This window comes from Puma concolor, chromosome C2 (assembly GCF_028749965.1).
Source record: "Puma concolor isolate L17-30 chromosome C2, mPumCon1.1.hap2, whole genome shotgun sequence".
In the NCBI taxonomy this organism is placed as follows: domain Eukaryota; kingdom Metazoa; phylum Chordata; class Mammalia; order Carnivora; family Felidae; genus Puma; species Puma concolor.
The window spans coordinates 55,571,761-55,584,744 of NC_141675.1; the positions used below are offsets into that span (position 1 = coordinate 55,571,761).

Sequence of the window (12,984 nt, forward strand, 5' to 3'; positions counted from 1 at the left end):
GCTTTCTTGCTTTGCCACTAGTAGATAAAGGATCTTAAACATGAATCTCATCTTTGCCAAGTTCTACTTTCCTTACCTGTAACTGGGAGACCTTAATACCTACTTCAACATGTAAAATGTGTTCACTATGGAGAAGGCTCTTGATAGATGTTAGTTTTATCCTACTGTTTTAAGATCAGTTGCCACAATGGATTAGTAAGAAACAGGAAGTCTGGGGACAAATGAGGACAGAAGCACCTGGATATTTAGTGTAATATGAGGAAAAAGCAAATCTGGAGGTGAATATTTTATTTACAAAATTAAACCTAATTTTATTTTGCAAAAATCAACAGTACATGTTCAGATCTGGTTTATCTTCAAAACACGTTTTTGTTTTTTAACAAACATGCATGTTAATTTGGCATGCCAAACATCTTTCTCTCTGGGCTTCCTGGGAATGTTTTCTTTTTTTTTTTCCCCCATAATACAAACATAGGTGCAAATATTGTCCAAAAACTATTTCCATTTTTACCCTCCAGAATTACTAACCTTACTGGTTATTGGAAGGAAAGACAAACTATAAGGTTTGGTCTTTGGCATTCACATCTGATTCAGCAGTATACTTAAAAACTTGTATTTGTTTTTCAGATAAACACTTTGAAGGAAATTGAATAAATCTTGTTTTTGCTCTGCAAAGGAGTCACTATATCAAAGCATTTAACTGGAGCTGTCGAGTTCCTGCTGGTAGAATATTACTTCCAGTCTATTTATTAGCGTTTCTTCCTGTAGCCCAATACGTGCTTCCCCCCAACCCTCCACTGAGTGAAATGACAGAAAGAAAGCAGTTTCTTTTCCCTCCCCCTTCTCCCCCTGGCTCCCCAGCATCACGCAAGGCCAGGCAGCATCGCAAGTCACAATATCTAAATTTACTTTGATTATGTTTTGTTCCTTACACTTAACATTTTTGTGTCATAATACTTACTGGGTTATCTAAAATCAACATTGTTGATTTTAACCTGTTATAAATCCAGACATTTAGAAGGCATTTGAAATAATTCATGAACCGTGTCTGAAAAGAGATAATTGCCTCCAGCCTATTCTTTTGCACTTGAAGTAAAAGAATTTTAGTTATCAGCAGTTTACTAGAAAATAAGACTTTAGGGGGCCCATATAATTTATTCATATCTTTTCATATGTTGTAAACAAGGATAGGATACTTTTGACAGGAGCTTATGAACAGATTTTTAAAAATAGACCCTTTAGTACAGAACAAGTATCAAGGGAGCATTTTAAATATGATTCTGGTAGGTCTCTTAGGAGCCAACTTCCCAGAAAAATTTTATATGAAATTTCTGATTAAAAAAAAAATTTGAAGTTGTAGATTTAAGTTGAGAGAATACGGCTGGTATGTGAGGTAAGGTCTTTGTGTTATCCATGGTCCGATGCACAATGCAGAATGTACAAAAGAACCTAAAGAGACACCTATCTCACATTTCAGGCAAGATACAAGAGTGCATAGAGAAGGGAGCTTTTCAGATCAGAGAGTGGAAGAAGACACAGTATTCATGTAAGTTGGTAAGTTGTAAGCAACATTTACAGAGGCAATGCTGATTCACAGAATGCAACTAAGATCAATTAGAAATTGAACTGTGATAGCCACACATTTTGGAGAAAAATTCCCAAGCCAGACGAATGTGGATTGGGATGAAAACATAGGCGGTGTATACCACCATAGCAAAAATGGTTAGTAAGATCGTATTGAACATGGATCGCTCCCAGGGTTCCAAGACAGCACAGCAGCTAATGATTTGGTACTGATAGTAGAGCCAGGAGAAATAGTCCTTCACACGTCTGAAATCCATGGTTGGCTCCTTTCAAGCTGCAGAAAGTCTGTCCTGTTAACAGATGAGAAGAGAAATAAAATAAGGAACCAAACACAGAAGCTCCTTAGGTTTTCATGGTCTCCGCACGTTAACACCTTTAAAAACATGTTAGTGATCACTGAATGGATTAATATGAGTATTATATAGAAATAATACCCAATATGTTAATCATAGGAATTCATAATTTTGCAATTATGAATAATAATTAGTACTAGGATTAATGGCAACAATATTAGTAATGATAATATTTATCTAAAAATGATAATTGCTAGTAATAGTCTAGTGAAAATATCTAAAAATTGAGGCTAACCACATTTTCTTTAGCCATGTGTACAAAGAGTGAGAAGTGTGAACTTTCTATTTCCTACAATATGTATTCTGGAAGAAGATTTAAAGAATGGTGTGCAGAAAAGAGTTAATATAGCAAGCCTGAGGCTGCTATCTTTAGAAGGATCTGCTTGCAAGTTTGGCCCTGGGCTGGCATCTGGGAACTTGGCTTTTGGAATGTTCTCTCCATTCCCTAATGGATAAGGATGATTCACTACGCCTAAACTGTGCAAGTGACATAATTCATGGTGAACACCTACTTTATTCTGGAAGTCTGGAGTTTTGGTAATTGTCAGGCAAAGGATGTCCATGGAACAAGCCCCAGTGAAGACTTCAGTGCTGTGTCTCTAATGGACTCCTCTGGGCAGAAATATTGCATGTGTATCACTGCACTTTTTGCTAGTGGAGAAAGAAGAGCACTTGGTCTGTCCACTCATGGGAGAGAGAGAGCATCAGAAGCCTCTAAATGAATTTTTTGGGATACTACCTGTATCTTTATTCCTTGCTGATACTGTTATACATCTGTTCACTGTAATAATCCTTATCTGTGAGTATAAATTATATTGACTTCTGTGAGTATTTCTGGTAGGTCACTGAACAGGTGGGTGGTCTTGGGGATCTCTAAAACAAACGGGAAGCCCAAAGTTGGATGGTCATTTGATTTTTGGGTAGAGAACTTATGAAAACCACATAAAAATGTTTCACTGTGATTAGATGGATCACAGTTACAACTATATGCATCTAAAACCTCCTAGAAAGAAGGGCATCTATCATTTCTAAAAAAGATTCTTGGGAAGATTCTATAAAGTTTCATAGACATGATAGGTGTCTATGGTAATACAAGCTGACCTTTGTGCCTCTTCTGCTTACTCCTAAGAATATAACGGTGCCACATCATCTAATTCCACTTTGAGAACGCTTCCTATTCAGATCACAGTTAAATTTTTTAAAGATCATTTCTATGTTCTGACCTGAAAATGTCTCTTTTCTTTGATTCTTTTTCGTGAAAGTATGATGTATTTGCTCCATAGGACTGTGGACTCCTCAGGCTATGGTCATAAGTAAATATGCGCTGAATGAGTGAGTAAATGAATGACAAGCAACCAACTTAAAGAAAAATAATAGTTATAGATCTCAGAGTCCCAACCTAAGTAGGATATAGTTAGCTGTTATTGACTTTCAACAGTTTGGCTTTGATAATAAGTAACTCTTTCTGATAAGTGTAATTTCTACAAAAAAAAAAAAAAAAAAGAAACACCTGAAAATGAAAAGTCTTTGTGTTACCAGGTTGCAATTATCTGTAATAATGGCCAGGGTAATTCAAATAAATGGATGATACAAACTGAAGTCATTGCACTTTCTTATGAAAAGTCAGCCTCCCATCTTTCCTAAAAGCCAAAGTAAGAACTAAGTAATTGGATTTAAATGCCTTGTCCTGGTAGGTGGACCTTGGTAAGAGCTGACTTCCACATTATTTTTCATTCCTAGCTTTGGTTGCAGAGAAAGAGCAAAGGCCAATAGAATTAGGTGTTGGAGGAAATGAATGACCGAAGAAGTGGTAATTTCAGTGAGTGATATTATCCAAACAACCAACATTTTTCACTGATAGGCTGAAATGGAGAAAATGAGGAGGTCTCACCATTTGAGCTGTTAGGGTGTCCCACTAGACAACTGTATATATTATATTTAAAACTCTATTCATGACCACCCATACTTGCTTCCTCTTCATTACCTACATAGGATTCAGGGTGGCACCAGGTAACTGTTGGGGAGTGTGAGAATACCTTCATCAGGTATCATGTTCCAGGTTGTACTGGGAGAAGGTGGGAGAACAATGACTCAGACATAGGCATAGACCTATGGCATAGATCCCTTAGGAAACTTGGTTGAGGAGACAGGTAGCAATCAAATAATATACACAAATATGTAATTTCCAACTACATTATGCCCTAAAGGAAAAGAGCAGTGTATAAGGGGCTGTGGGAAACCTGATCCAGTCTCAGCATGTCTTGGAGGAAGAGCTATTTGAGATGAGATTCAAGGGATGACTATAAGTCATACAGATAAATGGGTAGTCAGGTGGGAGAATGGCCAAGATAGGGATCAAGTTGTGTTTGTGCCAAAGTTAAGGTGGGAAGAGGGTTGATGGATGTTTGTGGGAGGCAGGGAATGGAGCCATAGAGATCTGGGGATGGAGGGTGGGAGTAGGAGAAAACTGAAGAGAAGGGAATGGCCAGAGTTAGGCAACCACTGCAGGGCCTAGGTGGATAAGCTAAATATTTTGTCTTTATCCTATGAGTGAAGGGGTCTCTAAGGGTTAACAGGGGATTGCTGTGGTAGGTTTGAGAGAATGAGGAGTTAATTTCATATGGACACATGGCCTTCCCTGCATTCTAAAGCCAAGTTGAAATGAATTTGAAGCCCAGTGATTTCAGAAAACCTGTCTCTGTTCTCCCATGGGCGTTACTCATTCAGGATCAACCTTGTACTAAAAATCTGGTTAAAATATTCTTAATACTCTTTTCACTTTTACAAATGAGATAAATTACTCATTTACAAATTATTTATAGAAATATCATTGACTTTTTCTCTCTACGTTTTAGCTTTTAAAAATACACACAAGCCATAGCTTTGTTTTCTAAAATTAAATTTCTTGCTTGAGCAGCCCCGACGGACACCTTGACTGCAGTCTTGTGAGAGACCCTGAGCCAGAGTTGCTCAGCTAAGATGTGCTCAGATTCCAGAGCCACAGAAACTGTGAGACAGTCAATGTTTATTATTTTAAGCTGTAAAAAATCAATCAACCAGTCAATCAAACAATAGATCTAAAGCATACCAAATGCATTACACCAAAGGTGGATACCTGGTAGGACATTGATTACACATTGCTAACAATTTAGAGAATTAAGATTTTAGAAGTTTTTCTTGTCTTGCTAGTTTTTCCAGTCCTCTGTATAATTTTCTAACCCTCTCGGTAGCCATTCTGACATGTAAAAAATGCTTTTATTGTCATATGTCACTTCGGTCTTCTGAAGTTCTAAAAGTCAATAAAAGGCATTGATTTCTCCCCCCACTTGGATTGTTTTTTCCCTTATTGATGAAAAGCAATTTTAAAGATTGTTTATTGTTTCTTAGGTAGAAAGATAACTATGTAAATTAGTCACGGGGATGAAAAGTACAGCATAGGAAATATGGTCAATAATAATTGCAATAACTGTATGGTGACTACACTTATGTAGTGAGTGCTGTTAGTGTGCTGAATCACCATGTTGTACATCTGAAATTAATATAACATTGTATGTCACCTATATGTTGTTTTTTAAAATGTTTATTTATTTTGAGAGAGAGGGAGTTTGAGTGTGTGCAAGGGAGGGGTAGGGGGAGAGGAGAAAGAGAACCCCAAGCTTGTGTGCTGTCAGCACAGAGCCTGACACGGGGCTCGATCCCACGACTGTGAGATCATGACCTGAGCTTAAATCGAGAGTTGGATACTGAACCAACTGAGCTACCCAGGTACTTCAGTATGTCAACAATAATTTTAAAAAATTACTAATGCAGTTGAAAAAAAATGGCATTATAGTATATTCTAGAATCTGTGTGCATTTTTACAGAATAAAATGGGATAAAATTGTGTAAAACATTTAAAAAAAGAAAAGGTGAGAAGAGAGAGTGGGTTATTATTGGTAAACCATCTGCTACAATCTATTGTTGGAATATCACTATATTTAGGTTCTAGATTTGCTTAAGTAATATATGTCTACTTCCTTTTGATTCCATTTTTAAATTTCCTATGGGACTGCATCCAAGATTTAAAAAACCCACTTTTTAAGATGAGTAATGTGGGTAGAAGAATTCACTCATTCATCAACAAATGCATTTTGAGTACTACTGTGTGATTTCTTCTGAATGGTAATGGCTTCAGAAGGAATCTTTCCCCAAAATGGACCTGCAGACAGGAGATGCTCTTACAGGCAGCACGCTGGACCATGTAACAAACACACAATGGCTGAGGGGCCAGGAATGAGTACCACATGGGGGAAAGGACATGGAAAGATGCTAAGAAGGAAACTAGGAGAATAGGCTGAATTTGGGGAAATAAGATGGCAGAAATGCAATGAAATGAATTACCCATAGGTAACATAGAACTAGATGAGAGGAAACATCTTGAAGTCTTAATTTCTCACAATGAAGGGTGGAATTAGTTTGCTCACTTCCTTAATGACCTAATGCCCTATCCCAGTAAAGCTAAACAAAGAACTTAAAATGGTAACTCTGCTCAAGCACACAGTGAATCTCCTTGTTTTTGGTTAAGCGCTTTTGAAAGATGATTTCCATATATGGAAAAGAGGGAGGCAGTAGTTTGTTACCTTTAAAATAATTTTTCCCTCGGGGCTCCTGGGTGGCTCAGTTGGTTAAGCATCTGACTTCGGCTTGGCTCCGGTCATGAGTCCATTAATTTGTGAGTTTGAGCCCTGCATCTGGCTGGCTGCTGTCAGCACAGAACCCACTATGGATTTGCTGTCCCCCTCTCTCTCTCTGCCCCTCCCCCTCACTCTCTACCTCTCCCCCGTTTGCATTCTCTCTCTCTCTCTCTCTCTCTTTCAAAAATAAACATACATTAAAACAATTTTGTTCCTCTAAACTTGATGATTTTAAAAACCTTCCTAGATCTTTAAGGAGGCTGTACTTTTAGGGGTAGCATTGCTTAAGCAGATAGTGATGTGGCTGCAGGGGCCTAGATGGGTGTGACCGACAGCTGAAGCTGAGTGATGATACCCTTGGGTCAATTGGGAGGGCTGGAAGCCCCTATGGAACACAAAGCAACTGAGGCTCCCTGTAAGAGGTAGGAGGTGAAGCAAAGGGCAGCAGTGTCACTTGGAGGAATGGACTGTGAAGCGTAAGGAAAGGCTTTCTCTGGGCCATTGTTTTAAAAACATGGGGACCAGTGTGGTACTACATTCTAAGGTGCCTAATGGATTTGATTTACCAGAGTTTCTCTAATAATAATAACAAAACAATTTGGATTATTTATAGTTTGGGAAATGCTTTTATTACATTTGCATAATGCAGAGTATGGATTTGGGAATAAAGATAGATGTTAGTTCAAGTCCTGACTCTTCCACATACTGGCTGTGCGACCTTGGCCCAGTACTTAACTGTTTTGGGCTTCAATGTCCTCAGTTGTAAACTGGAGATAATAATCCCTAGTGTTTAAGTTTGCTGTAAGGATTAGTAAAAATGAAACTGTAGCGTCAATTCAAAGGATTTGTACATGGAGAAGCATATAGATAGGAAGTTAGAATCTAACTGGAAAAAGCCTTTCCTCTTTCCCTCCCTCCCTCCCTCCCTCCCTCCCTTTTATTTACTGAAAATAATTATTGACATGCCGGAAATTGCGCTAGGAACTGGAGATTCCATGGTGACAGAGATAGTCACCATCATCTTTGAGGATTTTTTTTTTTAATTTTTTTTTTTATATTTATTTATTTTTGAGAAACAGAGTGAGACAAAGCGTGAGCGGGGGAGGGGCAGAGAGAGAAGGAGACACAGAATCTGAAGCAGGCTCCAGGCTCTGAGCAAGCGGTCAGCACAGAGCCTGACGTGGGGCTCAAACCCACAAACTGTGAGATCGTGACCTGAGCCGAAGTCGGAGGCTCAACCAACTGAGCCACCCAGGCACCCTTGAGGATTCTAATTCAGTTGAGTATATTCCACCCATATACATTATGGACAATATTTGCCACATGTGTTAGGCAGCTAAAGTGAAATCTAGAATGTTAAAATGAAATCTAGAATGTTAATGGAACTGAGATCCCCTAGACCAAATCACTCAGTTTAAAGAAAAGGGCCAAGTCTATGGGGCTAACACCAAATTGATATTAAATTTGTTGACATTTAAATTGGTTTGTCAAACTGAATGGAAGTGACTGGACCAGGCAGGGAACACCCTGTGTTTTGGGAATTAACATTGGATGAAAGAAGTGAAAAGTCCAGTGAAGGTTTTCTGTGGTCTTAGAAGACTCAGTCTTGAGCAAGGACAATGGAGCCAGGTATGTAGGGTATCTGGAAGACTTCAGCCCTATCCTGTTTCCCCAGTCTCTACTCTTCTTGCCTTACTCAGGACTCTTTCCTGAATCCCACAGTTCATATGCTCCTCTAACCAAATGTGGATCCTGATGCCTATTTAATGCAAATGTTACGTGGAACTGGCAAAAATTAAGGTTCTTGTTAGTGATGTACATCTTAGTATGGTTAAAAGACCCAAAGCAGAGTTTTACCAAGTTCAGGGGAGGAAGAGGGAGAAGGATTATTAGAGTCCTGGGAACCACAGGAAGAGACTGAATCCTACAGAGAATCCAGCAAATGAACAGGGACACTGGGGCAGTGGAAAACAGTAAGGGCTTGGAAGTCCCCTAAGAAGTTATCCTACAATTGATTGGAGAGTAAGTAACTATATTTTATTTCTGAATGTCACTGCCCTTTTTTTATCAACAGATGATGATTTTTTTCTCTCACTAGATTTGTGTCCAGTGAGGAAGGAGATAAAGTTTCACCTCTTTTCCCAGAATGAACAGGGAGGACCTGGGACTTATGACACACATTACTCAGGAGCAGGACTTTGTTCCGGCCTGAGTGGACAAGAAAGGATAAATAGAGTAACATCAACAATGAAAAACAAACAACAACATGTGTTCCCATGAACCCATGTTTGAGTCATGAAATGAGAATACTGTAAAGGGAACGTGCAGGGATGTAACAAATGTGGAGGTGGGGCTTGCTCAGAAGTTCTGTGTTGTTTTCTGTCCATGGGAATAGGAGTGGCAGAAAGTTAGGCAACTGCAGTGAGAGGTAAGTAGCAGGTGGTTTGGCAGGGTGGAATTTACCTTGCTAATATCACAGAACACGTGATCCTGCACCTAAAGAAGGTACTCCAAATTCCTGGATTTTCTCAGTATGAGATCTCCCTTTCTAAACATTAGCTAAAAATGAATCTTCTCTCTTGGGGGATTAAAAAAAACACCCTCCAACACATTTTGGGTTAAATTTACTTCTAAAACATCAGAATCTGGGGCTGAGGAGAAAAGTCAGAAGGATTTGCAATTGATTTTGGGTTAATTCCTTTCTGACTTACTTTGGAACTCTATGTCAGTCACTCAGCTTTTGTGTGTGTGCTTCATATTAGGAACCTGAAAATCTGAGATGTGAAAAAATTATTCTGCCTGCTACAGAAAGAGACACTGAATCTAAAAAGAGACTGTGTCTGTTCTCAGAAGTAGGTTTCCTTTTGGAAGGAACTCAATATGATTTACTCCAAGTTCAAGCCTCCCTTTAATTAAGTAATTCATTTTTAAAAGGAGCAGAGTGATTTCCTTCCAAAGAGTACTATTTGAAAAGGGAGATAAAAAAGTAAATTTACAGTGGAGAAGACTGATTAAGCACTACCTCAGCCAGTGGATCAAGGCCAACATCAATAGTGATAAATGATGTTAATGGTAGGTATCTATGATATCATGGCATGAAAATGGCACTTTACCTCTGTGTTTTTATCCCAAATAACTGACAACCTCAGTCTAATCATGAGAAAAAACACCAGACAAAATTCCAACAGAGTAGCATGCTGTAGAATATGTACCCCTTAAACTCTCAAGGTCATCAGAAACAAGCTAAGTGTGAAAAACTGTCATAGCTCAAAGGAGCCTATGGAAACACAACAACTAGATGCAACGTGTTATTCCGGGTGGAATCCTGGAAAGGAAAAAAGGATACTAGGTAAAAGCCAAGGAAATACGAGTAACATACTAGCTTTACTGAATAGCATATCAACATTGGCTCATTAATTGTAACACATATTCATACTAATGTAAGATATTAGTAGGGGAAACTGGGTACAGGGCATGTGGAGACTCTGTACTATCTTCTCAACTTTTCTGTAAGTCTAAAACTGTTCTAAATAATAAAGTCTATTAATTTTTGGAAGGCAAAACAGTAATTAAGAAAGTCTCGAAAGGTCCAGAGTTATCCCTATTCCCTATTCTAAACTCCAATGAACTTAAACTCTGCGCTTCTGGAAACGTTTTCCTAATAACTCTGAACATAGTTAAATCATACCCTTTCATAAAGGAATGGCTTTCAAACATTTTTAAGCAGAATGGAGAGGGAAAGTACATTTACATTGTGATCCAGGGTACACACACACACACACACACACACACACACACACACACACACAACCCAGCTACATAACCGAAACAAACATCTCTCAACAATATTACTCTGCAGTGCATGCTTTTTTTTTTATTCTATTCTCTTTGATTAGCTCTACTGTATTCTATGTTATTCTCTTTGGTGATTGAAAAATATCCCAATTGTGAGCTACACCAATTGGAAAAACCCTCCTTTAAGGCTTAACTCAAGTGCCAGCTTCTCTAAGATGCCTCTGCACTGTCCAATATGGCAGCTACTAGTCACATGTGGCAATTTAAATGTTTAGTGCTCAGTAGCCACATGTGGCTCATGGCTACCATATGGGACAGCATGGATGTAGAACATTTTCATCACTGCAGCAAATTTTATTGGGCAGTGCTATGGATTCTCTCCATCTCTTGCTTGAACTAATGAAATAGCCTACCAACTTATCTCTTTTTCACCTTAAAATCTTCCATCCTGCTGCTGGAATTAACTTTCTAAAATCACAGATTAATTTCTCTGCTTGAAACCCTTCAGTGGCTCTCCATTTCCTATGATATGAAACACTTCTCTGAGGCCCTTCAGAGTTTGATTTCTCTACCTCTCCAGTAGCATCTCTGAACTCTCCTGCTAAATTCCATTTACTCTTAAGCTTCTATGCTTTTGTTCATCTTTTTTTTTTCTTCTGGAAATGCTCTTGTGCCCTTTCTCTTCTAGACATAATCCTGATTACTTTCATAATCCTAGCTCCTATATTCTCCCTTCTATGAAACATTCCCAAGAGACTACCCTTCCCAAGGGAAATATATTGCTTTCTTTTATGTGTTACTACGAGAGCAGTGTTTTAGCACTTACACCATATTATAATTAGCCATGTACAGTCTGTTTCTCCCCTAGACTATGAGGTCTTTGAGAACTGTGAATATGCCCCAGTCAGCTCTTTATCTCCGCTGTCTGCAATGTGGGATACTTGTATGCTGGCTGATGAGCTGGATGGCTGGCTGGATGGCTGACTGGATTGTAAGTGGGGTGAGGGCAGGGATCACACCTGTACTTATTTAATATTTCCACAGCACAATGTGGGGTACATAAAAGGTAGTTATGAATTCTCATTGTCTGCTTTCAGGCAATGAGGTTTAGGCAGATTGTTTTTTATAAATTCAGTACAATCTGTCTTTTTGTAGGAAGGAAAGAAGAAGCTGGAACTAAATTTTTTTCAGTGTAACAAATGCTTTTTTTTCTTTCTTTCTCATACTGTTAAAAGTTCACAGACTCTGTGGGGAACAAAGAACTACTTGTGAAGTGGTTTTAAAGCCCATTAAAATGGCTTTTACAAGTGCTTACTCTAGGTGAGTAATAATTTAAGATTGGTAGGTAGAAAAATTGTTCTAATAGAAAAAAATCACAGGATGAGAGAACATCTGAAGACCTGAATTCTGTTTCAGCTTTACTGTTTTGTCATCATTCATTCATTAATTCATTCATTTTACTTTGTGTCCTTGAACAAGTTCCAAAATCTTCTGGGTCACAGCTTCTCTGTGTAAAATAAAGATAATTCATAATTGTCTCTAAGTCTGTCTCACTGATATAAAGAACGTAGGGATAGGTTGTGAGCTCTTTAGAAATCATAGTCATAGTAGTATTTGTTGTTGTTTCTTATGAATTGGTACCGCTTTAAACTATTTGCAAGATTTTCTTAAGTTATAAAGTCAAAGAGTCTTTGTGAAATAACGGTTATCTATAACGGAGTGCTTTGTATATTTTATGGGGAAAAGAAAACCTCAGCCCTTATTTGTGTTTGCTAGTTGGATTGCCTAGTAATGTTTTTGAAAAAATAAAAAATACAACAACACACATATATAGCGATGACCACAAACCACTACTTGAAAGGCACCGCAATCTCCAAGCACATTTTCAAATATCTTGGGCAGGGTTACCACATACCACTGTGTGGGCTGTGCCCTGCCCAACCTTAAGTAATAGTTTTTGTCTTGGGGACCTAATCAAAAGCTGCTTCTTTATATGAACATGATTTGATTCACAAAGATACAAAGTTCCTATGATTAATGGCAAAACCTCCTATCATGTCTATGTAAGAATCAGGCATAATAGCAGTTTATTGGCTTCCCGCTTTTCCAGATATCTTGCTCTAAGTTTTCTGTGGATGACGTCAATGTTTTCTGCGCCTCATAGAAAGTTCCATCCTTGCTTAACATTTTCATGTGAATTTCCCTTCCATCTTAGAATACGCTCCAGCCATCCTTTGGCAACGAATTCTTTATGCTGATACCAGGGTTAATATTGGAAGTCAGACCAGAAGTGATGGATTTGAAAAATTCTCTAGATTCCTCAGAGAGGAAGAAACAAACAATTATAAGTCAAAGGATGTTACCGCTTTGGGCAAAAGTTACTCGAAGTCTTCTACTCTCGTACTTAGAAGTGAGTTACTGAAATAGTACTAAAAGGAAAAAGTCTCACTAACAGTTTAGCCAAGTTGTTGTTGGTACAGTGTTAGTTTGAATCATACACGAAAGCAGAGTGTTTTTGTGGCTATCTGGACCAACTTTATTACCTCCAAATTTAACTGACACTAAATAAAAGCAGAACA

The 12,984-nt window shown here is 38.3% G+C and overlaps 1 protein-coding gene across 1 annotated transcript in view; it reads right to left on the reverse strand.

Annotated features, from left to right (window-relative positions):
- Nucleotides 1-271: 271 nt before the first annotated feature.
- SPTSSB (serine palmitoyltransferase small subunit B) overlaps nucleotides 272-12,984 on the reverse strand; it is a 30,348-nt gene continuing 17,635 nt past the window's right edge. Inside the window, exon 3 of the mRNA XM_086674657.1 lies at nucleotides 272-1,874. Within this exon, the coding sequence (XP_086530783.1) occupies nucleotides 1,611-1,841 (231 nt within the window). The 5' untranslated portion in view covers nucleotides 1,842-1,874 and the 3' untranslated portion in view covers nucleotides 272-1,610. The remainder of the gene's footprint in view (nucleotides 1,875-12,984) is intronic.